The 12224-nt window shown below is 40.0% G+C and overlaps 1 protein-coding gene across 3 annotated transcripts; it reads left to right on the top strand.

The window, feature by feature from the left end:
* Window positions 1-247: 247 nt before the first annotated feature.
* On the top strand, window positions 248-10499 carry LOC119744493 (arrestin domain-containing protein 3-like). 3 transcript variants are annotated; one of them, XM_038220433.1, is made up of 9 exons: window positions 248-491; window positions 3176-3238; window positions 3575-3725; window positions 4372-4494; window positions 4837-5072; window positions 6306-6488; window positions 7744-7929; window positions 8190-8328; window positions 9582-10499. In XM_038220433.1, the coding sequence occupies exons 3-9, from the start codon at window positions 3602-3604 to the stop codon at window positions 9788-9790; spliced, it is 1200 nt and encodes a 399-aa protein (XP_038076361.1). In that variant the 5' UTR covers window positions 248-491; window positions 3176-3238; window positions 3575-3601; the 3' UTR covers window positions 9791-10499. The 3 variants fall into 3 exon arrangements, with proteins under 3 accessions (XP_038076361.1, XP_038076360.1, XP_038076362.1); XM_038220432.1 differs by lacking the exon at window positions 3176-3238; XM_038220434.1 differs by lacking the exons at window positions 248-491; window positions 3176-3238 and adding an exon at window positions 536-810.
* Window positions 10500-12224: the final 1725 nt, after the last annotated feature.

The following is a 12224-nucleotide window of genomic DNA, read 5'->3' as shown; positions in this document are numbered from 1 at the left end:
TCCATGGAAATGTGTCGCTAGTATTCTGCTCGGTGTTCGATGTGACATACCATGGATTTTTCGTAGTGAATACCGACCACCTCTGTAGATGGACCAAAGCGACCCTAGATAACATCAAAACACATGTTGACGGTCATGTGAATAACGTTAAAATCCCCCCCCCCCCTTTTGGGGGGGGTGTCAAAAACAAATGGGGGAAACATGTATTCATCCAATTCATTAACATTCGGAACTAGGCAGCTTATGTCACTGCTAAAGGGTCCTATAGGCCTGCTCAATTTTTGAGGCAATTTTCCATAATTTTTTCATGATTTGGCCAAATTTTACAATCCCCGCGAATGATATATAAATACCACCATGAATGGACTGGTGAAAGTCTATTGTACGTCCCCTAGTTAGCTGCGCGCGCCGAGTGCATGTGTCGCACCCACTGATTTCTATGGTCGCACCGTCCTCCATCCGGTATCCATGTTATTGTTATGATGGACGTCGTAAGTATTCATTGTTATTTATCCTAATAATGCATTCTTTAAATTCAGCAAGTAATAAGGGGGCACAGAATTCGATTTGATTATATAACCAGCACTGAGCCTTGTATTGTAAGCAGGGTCGGGTTCGCGTTCGTGAATGTGGGCCTTTTTGTGGGTCGCGGCGTTAACACAGTACAGTACAGTAGTCAGTACGTGTACAGTAATATTGTTAAATGTGTGCACCGAATAAGCACTGTGTCGTGCTGTTATTAATAACGAACAGAAATGACTACCTTACCCCGTTCGCACAGCTTAGTGCAGGGGAAATACGAGGTCTCAGGTAAGAAGAAATCATGGAATGAAATGACGAAAGAAAACGCACAGCATGCTCACCGAAATGCATGACACAACAACTTGTGGCGGACAAAATTATCAACGTTTTGATCATGACCTTGGTTGCACGCCTATACACCTGTGACTTGTGTAGTGTACAACACGGGGAATAATGAGGTCGGCTACAGCAAAAGCCATGAATGGCGCATCACGTACAGATAATTCTTCAGGTTTGTTGTCAGCTCCAACAGAAACACATGGATATAGAATTAGGCTCAGCTCGTAATAATTAATTATGCCGGCATCTGAACATGTTCAGTCGTCCGTTCTCTTCGGGCTCAGATTTATTTCCATATGCCATAAGGCAAGTAAGATACCAGGACAAAACTTGAACTATTTGTGTGGGGAGGTCGCAGCTTGTATGTACTAGGTCTGGCCCCTTCACAAAGAATACATATACATAATCAAAGTACGATATTAATAATGTTAACTATTCATGAATTATTGACCTAATAAAATCAATTAATCACATTTTGAAGCTATTCAGCTAAGTAAGAACCAGAGATGTCACACAGGCATTCAAATACAAATGAGATTTTAACAACTTGAGTCAAGACTGAAACTTTTTTTTGCTGTCAGATTTTGTGTTTTGTATATGAGGAACAAATCAAGTTTTTTCCCCCATAGTGATTTTTGATAGTTTTCCATTGCAATTTTTTGTTCATTCATGGAAGTAGGAAACCTCCATTGTTCATTGTATTTTAAGGGTATTCATCATTGCGTATCGGTAAATGCTCAGTGGTTGATAGCTGAAAGTTGTGATATTTGTAGTAAAATACAAATAGAAAATATATATAAATTCAATTACTTTATGCCTATTGTAACCAAGTGGTTAAACAAAATAAGATTAAGTCAACAATTTACTAAAAGAAAAAGACTTAAATTCAAAAATGACTGAAATGAAGAGCTAACAGGCTCGTGAAGTTCGAGTGAATGGAGATATCAAAAATATCCGACTCACTTCACATACATACACCAAACAATTAACAAAACGCAAAGCGAACACTACTATTTACAGTGATTCCTGCACTGGTGTTTTCTAATAGTTGAGTGATTGTGTTCGTTTTGGGTATAGTCGATAATATACTGATTTTTAGAAGAAAAATCACGGATCACCAGTCATCTTTATTAAAAACAAAAACAAAATTAGCATACGATTAACTTCCATGGCTGTGCATTTAGCTCTAGGAATTGACTTTATGTCACATGGTAAATCAAGCTATAAGGGTTGCCTAGGTGTATGTATTAGGACTGCAAATTTGAGATTTGCATATTAAAGTAGACGCAGATATTAACCAAGCCCTGTGCATTTTGTACATGCACCTAAATGTTTGAAAATACAAAGGACGAGAAAGCACAATGACGTCGATTTCTTTTAAAATGAGACTTCTATAATACTCAGCGGTTACATGTTCTACTGCCTACATGTATTGTGGACCCAGTGATAAATAAGGCATTTCACGATCACGCCTTTCATCTTGAATTCCAGTATATATAGGGCATCCCCCTATAAAAAAAAAACGAAACCCAAATGTCAGGACTATTGGTTTGTTGAAGTTCTCCATGTAGCACTTTGAAATTCTGGGATATGAAAGCCCAATTCGTAAGTTTTCTTTTAGTACAAGAATCATTCAAATCGCTCATGTACTTTTCAAGTTATGGAATTTTAAACACAACCACCGTTTTAAAGTTCTGTCCATGGATCATACAAAAGGTGTGCGTTCTTTCAGCAAATTGTTTTCGTTTTGCTGAAAGAACGCACTGAACTTTTTGTGATCCGTGGACAGAATCTTAAAACGGTGGTTGTGTTTAAAATCTTGTAACTTAAAAAGTACATGGGTGATTTAAATGATTTTTGTACTGAAAGAAAGCTTATGAATTGGGCTTTCATATCCTAGATTTTGAAAGTGCTTCACTAATAGTAAAACAATGGTCCCAATCGGGGTTTTTTACTCACCCTGTATACAAAACGATCACGTTGATCTCTGTGGTAAATATGGTGGATGGATGATGAGCCTATTTGGGTACATGGGTGTCGCGAAGGGGGGGGGACAATGGGAGCGCCTACGGCTTGCCCCCCCCCCCCCCACCCCCTGGAACAAAATTAAAAAGGGGGGGAAAATCGGGAAGAAAAAAAGAGGCACGGAGTCATAATTGCTTATAATAACACATTTAAAACATGGGCGTCCGCATGGGTGTCAATGGGGGTGGGGTGGGCAAATGTCCCCCGTCCACCCTCAAAAATGATAAACTGAGAATATGGTATTGAAAGTACAATGATTTTGGGAAATAATGTGCTTTGCCGCCTCTAGAAAAATCCTGGCGACGCCCCGATGTTTGGGTACGGTTGTTTCCATTGAAGATTCCACGTCTGAGTAAGTCAAAAATGAACCACTTGGTTTACACTTTGTTAGATTTTATTTATAAATGGAGCGAGCCACATGTCTTTTTAATGTGTTTTCTAACTCGGTCACTTTCTTTTTGACTCATCCTGTTATGTCGGGTACGGTAATGAGCAAGGTATTCTCGATAGGTACGGTAATTGAGCAAGGTATTCTCGGTAGGTACGACAATTGAGCAAGGTATATTCTCGATAGGTACGGTAATTGAGCAAGGTATTCTCGGTAGGTACGGTAATTGAGCAAGGTATTCTCGATATATATGTATATGTTTCCGGGTAAGTACCAATGTTATTATTGACCTTTATCCAGTGATATTGTGCATGTGGAGCGTTCGTCATGGCAAAGTTGCAGATGTTTGATGTCGTGTTCGACGGCAACGACGCTGGTGTCTACCATTCAGGAGAAGTCATCCGGGGCTATGTGAGAATTGTGCTTGGAGGAGTCAAGAATGATGTCAGGGGTGCGTATATGGACCACGTGATAATCATGCTGCGTCACGTGACAAACGAGTGCGAAAAATTCCTCACGCCACATGTCTTTGTTGATCTTAATTTCAAATTTATGTAGTGAAGAAAATGTTGATACCAAAACCTTCATAAATTTGCTCAACAACTTGTGTGAACAACTATGTAAGTGTATTAAAATTTCGTCCAGAAAATAAAGGAGTTTGGATCTTTCGTTTGGTTACACAGAGTAGCCTTTATTAAGCGGATGCGAATATTTGCCATATACTAGCCGTGACGTCACAAAGTCGCATTCGCATTCGCGCCAAGTATGAACCGACCTCGTTTGCAACGTGTTCTTTATTATATGCAACTCTATGGTTTTTACCCGTTCCCTAGGGTGGCACAGCAGAGTCAGTTTTAGACCGTCAAGTTATGTATTGAATTTTTCGCGTCTCGACGCTCCAAATTGTTCCTCAAATACATGCATAATTTTGTTCGGCGCAACACAGGAAAACCATTTGAAACCAGTATTGTTATTCCCCTCTTTTAAGGAAGCTCGTTTTGCTTTCCTTTCTACGTACCAAAGTTTGGTGGTATGTGCTTTATGATGTGATTTTACCCTTCAGTGCTCTGCAAGGCTGTGTTTTCTTTATTTTGTAGGCATTCAAATCAAGTTCAAAGGCGAGTCTCACACCCATTGGTCAGAGGGCAGTAGCAAAAACCGTCGACACTACTCGGCCAAGGAGGTCTACTTCAAAGAAAAACTCATCTGCTGGGGAAAAGGTGGGTCGAATAATTCTACGCTCAGTTTCAGTGCATCCTGTCAATTTGATCACGTAATGACTGATTTGTAGAGTAGTTTAACTTGTTTGAAATATAACATGATTCTTTTTTCATCGTTCTCCAGCCACGAACACAATTTCAAGCCGCTTTTAATGCTACAGAGATATCAGCACACTTATACAGACAAAAAGGCCTGCGGTTACCACGATCGCGCCAAATTCGACATCGTCATGAATTCGGCACCGTATACAACTCTATCTACCCTTTTTCAAAGAAACAGTTGAATTTTTTTTTACCAAAAAAATTAACAGCATTGGTAACAACCGTATAATTTCCCCGTAGGTAAAAACGATCGCGGCGCATCGAAGCTGACCCTTGAGTCCGGGGAACATCGCTTCCCGTTCTCCTTCCAGATTCCCAACGTCCCGCTGCCGTTTCCGTTCGAGTCGTACGTGGGCTGGATCCGCTACCGGATCATGTGCAAGATCGACCGGCCCTGGAAGTTCAATCATAACACGGAGCGACTGTTCACCGTGGTTGGTTTACCAATTGACCTGAATAGCATGCCTCATGCCAGAGTAAGTTAAGTACACAAATAAATAAATAAATTGTCACGCTTAGAAGCGCTTTCCATCGTTTGAACAATTATTCCCCCGTTCGTCGGGCCACGAGACTAAGCGGCAGCCGATATCAGCACACATTCAGTCCTCTACCCTCATACTCTGGTACCCATTCATACTCCTGGGTGGAAAGAGGCAATTGTAGTTAAGTGTCTTGCCCAAGGGCACAAACACCATGTTCCTGGCAGGGTTTGAACCCATTATCATACATGAGTCAGACACCGTAACCACTGGACCATGGCATTCTAAGTTGTGGGTTGTTTTTTCTGCAAGAGAAGTTTGCGCAGATGCTCAGCACACAAAATAATTTGCTAAGCCAAGAAAATATTTGCTTACCAGAAAAAATAACCAGTCCAAATACCCTATTGCTTGTAATTTGTAGAGGGTACTTTTCAGCTGATTTTCGCTTATTTATTAAAACAAAAAATCTGCTTAGTAATATTTTCTGCTTAGCACCTCTATGAAATCGGGCTTAGATAATTTTTTAATCAAATTAATTTAAAAAAGGAGCTGCATGCTGTACGGCTGCGAGACGTGGCCCACTATGGTGGGGCACGTCCAGCAGTTGGAACGAGCAGAGATGAGAATGATCAGGGGGATGGCATGTGTGGGGTATGGTGTCTCTGGGTGACAGGCTGTCAAGTGAGAAGTTGAGGAGGAGAGTTGGAGTGGAGGGGATCGGTATCGTGTTGAGGAGGCATAGGCTGAGGTGGTATGGTCACGTGGAGAGAAAGGATGATGCCAGCTGGGTCGAGGTGTACCAAAATAGTCGCGGGTGGGCCCACACCCGTTGGCCGACCGCGCAAGACGTGGCAGAGCTCTGTTACTGATGACATGCGACTGCTTGGAGTCGATGCGAGGGACGCGACGGACAGGGCCAAGTGGAGTAGAACATAGGGAGAAAGCAGGCCAAGCCAGAACAGGCTGGACAACGGCCTTAAAACCGACGACGATGATGATGATGATGATGAAAAAGGGTTGCCAAATAGTTTTCATACATTGATTAGGCGTAGAAAGTTGCACAAAATGTGTTCCTATAATTAAGAAAAATTCATTCCATGGACTTTTTAAACATGATACAAAGCCTCCTCTGTACCACTGCAATAATCAGATGGAGCATGTCACTCTTTTACCAAATTCAAAGTTCCAACCAACAAAATAAACAGTTTCTCCTGGTTTTTTTTTATTCAGATCCCTTCTCACCAAGAGTCAACCAAGACAGTCTGCTGCCTGTGCTGCGCCCAGGGCCCGATCATAGTCAAAGCTTCCACGGACAAGGGTGCCTACGTGCCGGGAGAGAGTATCTTTGTGTCGGGCACGATCGAAAACAACACCAGCCGAGAAATCGTTGATATTACGTACAAGCTAGTTCAGGTTGAACGTCTACTTTTTATTTGAAATATAGATACTCTTCTTGTCATCATTTTTGTCCTTGTCTTACCGAATTGGTTGGGGTTTTTTGGGGGGGGAGGTCCCCTTTTATTAAAGTAATGTTATGTTTACTTATCAATGAATATTTGTAAATAACTTCCCTTTTTAAAATGTTAGGACACAATGCAAAGGCTTATAATCATTTGCTTTTTATGCATTTTGAATGTTTCCATTGATAACACCACTCAAAATCCAAAGACGAATGTTCAAAACCTAACGGGTTGAAGTTTTAACTATGTGGATATTACACATATTGAGAAAACAGTGAAAACCATGCATGATGCACAGATTTTGATTGAAAAAAAAACAACATCATAAATTATTGTCTGTAGCACTCTTTGTATAACAGGGAAACAATCAATTTATTGACTGATTGTTGGAAATCACGTACATGTCTTCTTTTAAATGACAGTAAGCTAAACGGCATAGTTTCACGAGGGGGATTAGTACCAGTGTAATCTTTAATCCAAGTAAGCTTTTTGAAAATAGTTAGCTATATGTTACAGGTACGTTTGGGATAAGTACAAATGACCCTATATGTCATTATGTAAGTCATAAGTCAATCAGATGTCAAATCAGAGGTCAAATCGCATATCGATCAGAGGTCAAATCACAAGTCGGATCACAAGTCAGGTCACAAGGTACGACCTTTGCCGTAGTTTTTATGAAACGTTTAATTTGAGACTGGATGAAATATTGACCAATGATGGCTCGATTACAACTCTGTGCCATGGCAATGAAGATCTTGGCTCAGATAACGTCACTGGTATGTCATGAATATGGATTCTCACTCAGCTTGTCATAGATCATTCATTAATATGCACAACATAAAAAAGTCTGTGAGAGTGAGAGCCACAAAGAGAGAAATATGAATAAATACTGGAAATATGTATCAAAGAGTTTAAGTTAAACCAAATCAATGCCAGTACTTCTTCCTGTTGCCAAATTGGCTGAACACAGATAATCCTCACATTTTTGTCCGAACGAACGTCTACCGCTTGTTAATTTTGTAGATTTCTTTGATACCCATCATTCTGTTGACAAGTGAACCCAATTGCTTTAATGGAATAGCCTAGAGCAACTTCAGAATGTTGAAATGCCTTTAATCACAAAATCCAAATCCATTATTATATACAAACAGGGAAAACTTGAAATTGGTAAGCACTTCATATATTTTAACTGGTCCCCTTCCTTCCAGTATGTCACGTACTTCTCCAGCGGCGGCCACAAGACCAGGCGGGTGACTACCATCGTTAAAGATAAAGCTCCAGGATGTAGGAGAAGGGAGGTGGCCCGCCTGAATTGGAAGCCTCTCGTCTTACCTCCTATTCCTCCGACTGGGCCCCAGGGGTGCAACATCATCAAGATTGAGTATCTGGTTCAGGTATATGCCCTGATATTATCTGAAATGAAAACAAATCTTCACACTTCTATTTTCCTGAGTATAAAACGGCGGCCCAACAATTAACACTGTAGGCTTATGCTTCAACAGCACAATCTTCCCGAAGAAAAAGATCGACAATTTCTCAAAAGGCAATTATATATATACCATAGAGTGTACCATTATGATCTACGTGTGTTTATGCAAAGAATTTAAATTGAATATCGATATTTGGCTGCAATCAACTCTTCCTTTGTTGACAGTTTGAAGGTGACGTCAGTAACACCCCATTGGATGCTGAGGTGAAGTTGCCTGTTTTTATAGGGACAGTGCCTCTTTACCAGACTCAGTACCCGGATCCATCCGCTGTTGTGAGCGAACAGCCGTCGTCTAGCGCTGCAAGTAAGCCCATGTCGTGATTGGTGCTCACCCTGATCACCCAATCAAAATTGTGTTGGCTTTTCTTTGTTTCTTTCTTCTTCCTTTTCTTGATAATAATTCTCCGTGACTTTTTCTCTCAACGGTACAAGGTATAAACATGAAACTTTGAACAAAGATCGACCCTGATCCTGAGGTGTGCAAATTACTCTGTTGTCGTCTTTAGGTATCAAAATTACAAGCGATTTTCTTTCCCAAAAATAACAAGATTCTTTCATCTATAAATCATGCAGAAAGTGAACAGTCAGGTTCATTAACTTTGTGATCTGATCTGATCTGAAAAATTCATGTCTCGTTAAACTTTTGATTTGCGAAGACAAATTCCTTACGGGGGTAAACTTGGGCTTCCAAATGCTGTGATGCCATCAAACCGGAAGTTAGGTGTTAATAAATACTCTGAAAATCTGGATGTTATGTGATTAATTTGTAAGAGTTCTTTTCACTTCATGGTGAACACGTAGGCTCTCTGCGCTAAATCAGTATTCATTTTACGCATTTTACTGATGACGTTATCAAACCGGAAGCGACGTGTACGTGTTCTTAATAGTGAAATTGATCATACCCAAAAGCTTTTTTATTTCAAATTATGTCTGAAAAAATGCAAGCAAAATATAACGGAATGCCAGGCGTAGAATGTGTAACCAACATAGATAATTATAGGTATGGTTTGAAAGATACGCCTTTCCAAAAAAAAAATGTTTTTAGCGAGTAAACACAATTCTAAACATGATCTTGCTATCACCTCATGCTAAAAATGTTTAGCATGTAAATATGTTTACAAACTGATAGCAAGTAAGTGTTTAGTACATGTATTGTGTTTACTCGCTTAACACATTTTTTTTTGTAGGCCAGGCAATTATCCACACAGAGGCAATTAGGCTACCTTCATCCCAATGCCTAAAATTGAAAACTTGGTCCCATGGTCAAATTTGGAAATTACACATAACTCTGTCAAAAATTATCAGATATGGACGTTTGATGTCTCATTTTAAAGTGGAAAGGCGCATCTTTCAAACCATACCTATAGTATCTATTTTAGTTACACATACTACATCTAGAATTCTGTTATGTTTTGTTTGCATTTTTTTGTTAGACACACTGTAGAGGCTGAATTTCGTGATCCCTTTTCTGTTCCGATGTAAAAAAGAAAAAAGAAAAAAAAAAGAGAGATTTGTAAAATTGTAACAGCGCATTGTTGTTCTTCTTCCTTTACTTAGCTGCGCCACCCCCGAGTTACCAAGTCGCCATGGAAGGACTCCAGGAGATTCCCAGCAAGAGTGGCCACGACTACACCTTTGGTAAACTCATGTACGCCCCTCAATACCCGACCTACAATCTGCCGGCGAGTGCCCCAACCTGGGACCCTGCTCACCCGCCTCAGCAAGCAGGGCCAGGGAGCTATCCTGAGTATCCTCAGAAATATTGAAAAATGGATCAACGTCTATGTCTTGTGACTTCTGCATGCCTGTTGAATTAAACTTGTTGTGCCTACATGTGTCAGTGGGTGGTCTTGCCAGCAATTCGTGTCTGAAACTTTTAATTATTCCTGAACTTTTTTTTAGATGTCACATTATTTTTGTATGTAGTAGCAACAGTTAGTGGAATCATTACAACAATTTCGTGTCTTCAACTTGTAATTTATTCTTTTTGCCTGTTTTCTTGACAAGCAGTACTGATGTAAGAGTAAAAGAACACACCATAATTATGGACACTATAGTCCATGTAAAGATGGTTGGTAGGGTTTGTGAAAGGGAAAATGATTTGAGAGTGGCCAGTTTAAAAGCCTTGCATAAAGATGTTGTAAATAGGCCGATGTTTGCATGAATGTTGCATAAATATTAGTAGCGAATGGGAGGTTTGCGGTGACACCATGTGAATGATATATCTTTAATAGTGAGTTGTGTGGTTCTGAGAAGAACCAGTTGGTTTTACTTGAGGTTTCGAACAGTGTGCTCTGCTCGTCATCAAGTAAGTGACTGCACATACGTTACCTTTGCGATCCGAGGCAATTTCTGACCACTTCAACCAAATGTTTGGGGGTTTTTTTGAGGAAAAGATAGTGGTGTACGCAGTGCCTGCCTTTATTGCGACGTTACTAAAAAAAAACAAATTGGGTTCGGGGTTTTTTTTTTGGGGGGGGGGGCATGACCCCCGTTGGCCCCCCCCCCCCATCCGCCCTTGTGTTCCCGTGTCCAAGTTTGCTCTTGATTTGTAGTATGTATAACATTTTAATAATTCGAAAAAGTATTCATTTAACCAGTGCCGCGTGTCACTGTCACCTTTTTTTGTTTATTATGCAATATCTTTATTACTTATTTTGTTATATTTTGTGCATTTTTTTAAATCTGGTTTTGTTGGAGCTAACGGGAATTTAATACAAAAATGCTTCGTATTGAATGCTTGTGCCTAGCTTTCATGCACATGCAGTCTCAAATTTTACAGAAATTTTAACTCTGAAATATTTAAGAATTATTTTAGCTGAGAATAATTATTCCATCACGCTTATCAAGACTGTTATTCTATTAAGAATAATTATTGGATTAATATATTAAAGTTGCGATCCCCTTGATCTTCAATTCAACAAATTCGATTTTTTTTTTCTATGAATACATTTTCAATTTGTATGTTTTATTCCATCCATAATCTCCCCCCTCAGGCTCCCCCTCTTCTTTTTATTGGGGGGGGGGGGGGCATCTATATACAACCCTCTGAAAAAAAGAGCTGGGGTATCTGTTTTCTGAACTCGTTTACATTTGTTTTTCTTTCGTAGAAAATTTACAGGGGGTCTAATAGAAATCAGCGCACCGCGACATAGAAATACCTAAATTCATGCGAAATTTATGGCGAATATTTTGCTGCATGGTTCTCGCTATCCCAAGAACAGTATCGATCGAAAGTGAACCAGTGCGTTCCAGTGAACCAGGTCCGCAGTGTGCCCTATTGCTGATACATGTATTAATCATAGGCCCATACTGCACATAATTTACCAAACACATCTTATCAAGAGTAACGTTCTTTGATTTTCCATTTTTGAATGAGACATTGAACGGAACAAATCCACTTAAGCTCGGTTATTGAATTATTACTTGACAAAATTCTAACTTAGCTGGCAGACAATAATTCAGCTCTCGCAGGGCGGGTTCATTAGTGCACAAACTGACGGCCCTTTTTTCAGAGGTTGCGGATGCCCAAAATCGGAATGGGGTATTTTTTCTTTTTTCGTTAAAACCATGTTAAAACAAAGCATACAAACTAAAAAATTTAAGAGAAAAAATCATTCTGTGAAGAGCTCGCACTTAATGCAAACACATTCGTCCTGTCATGACTTTTATCATAAATAGAAACACGACAGTGGAGATTGTATGATGCCCTTGGCCCGCCGCCGTAAAATAAACAATACATCGCTGGGACACCAGTGTCAAATTGGCTTTCTCACATTTTTGTTTACTATTATAAATAACATTTTATACCTCGTTATTGTTGGAAACTATGATTTTATCCACCCTTTGTAAGAAAGGAAAATAGAATTGCAAACCGTCCTACAGTTCTTCAGGAAATCATGGACAAGGAGCAATGACAAAATTAAGACTAGTCATTGATGACTGTGCTTGTGTGAAGTTCGTCTCAGACTGTTTAACAATTACTCTTTGTTGGAGACGGTCACAGGCGGGGAGGCCCTATAAAAATCTTCCGGGACCCAGCGTGACTTTTTGGCCACTGTCGACTGCATGTATGAAGACAGGCCTGGAAGGGACAGGGTGGATTTTTTTGCGAGTTGGGGAATTTGCTAATTCGTTCGCGCGAATTCCTAATTCGTTCGCACGAATTGCTTATTCGTTCGCACGAATTCCTATTTCGTT

Source organism: Patiria miniata, unplaced genomic scaffold, assembly GCF_015706575.1.
Source record: "Patiria miniata isolate m_02_andy unplaced genomic scaffold, ASM1570657v1 HiC_scaffold_7, whole genome shotgun sequence".
Lineage (NCBI taxonomy): Eukaryota > Metazoa > Echinodermata > Asteroidea > Valvatida > Asterinidae > Patiria > Patiria miniata.
The sequence above is the reverse complement of the archived record's forward strand: the minus strand, read 5'-3'. Positions and strand labels throughout refer to the sequence as shown.

What these genes read in the sequence shown, in the direction of transcription:
- LOC119744493 (XM_038220432.1), top strand. Translation starts at nt 3,602, where the DNA reads ATGGCAAAGTTGCAGATGTTTGATGTCGTGTTCGACGGCAACGACGCT. An exon ending in ACTCATCTGCTGGGGAAAAG is followed by an intron (nt 4,495 to 4,836) that starts GTGGGTCGAATA and finishes ATTTCCCCGTAG; the next exon opens with GTAAAAACGATCGCGGCGCA. An exon ending in ATAGCATGCCTCATGCCAGA is followed by an intron (nt 5,073 to 6,305) that starts GTAAGTTAAGTA and finishes TTTTTTATTCAG; the next exon opens with ATCCCTTCTCACCAAGAGTC.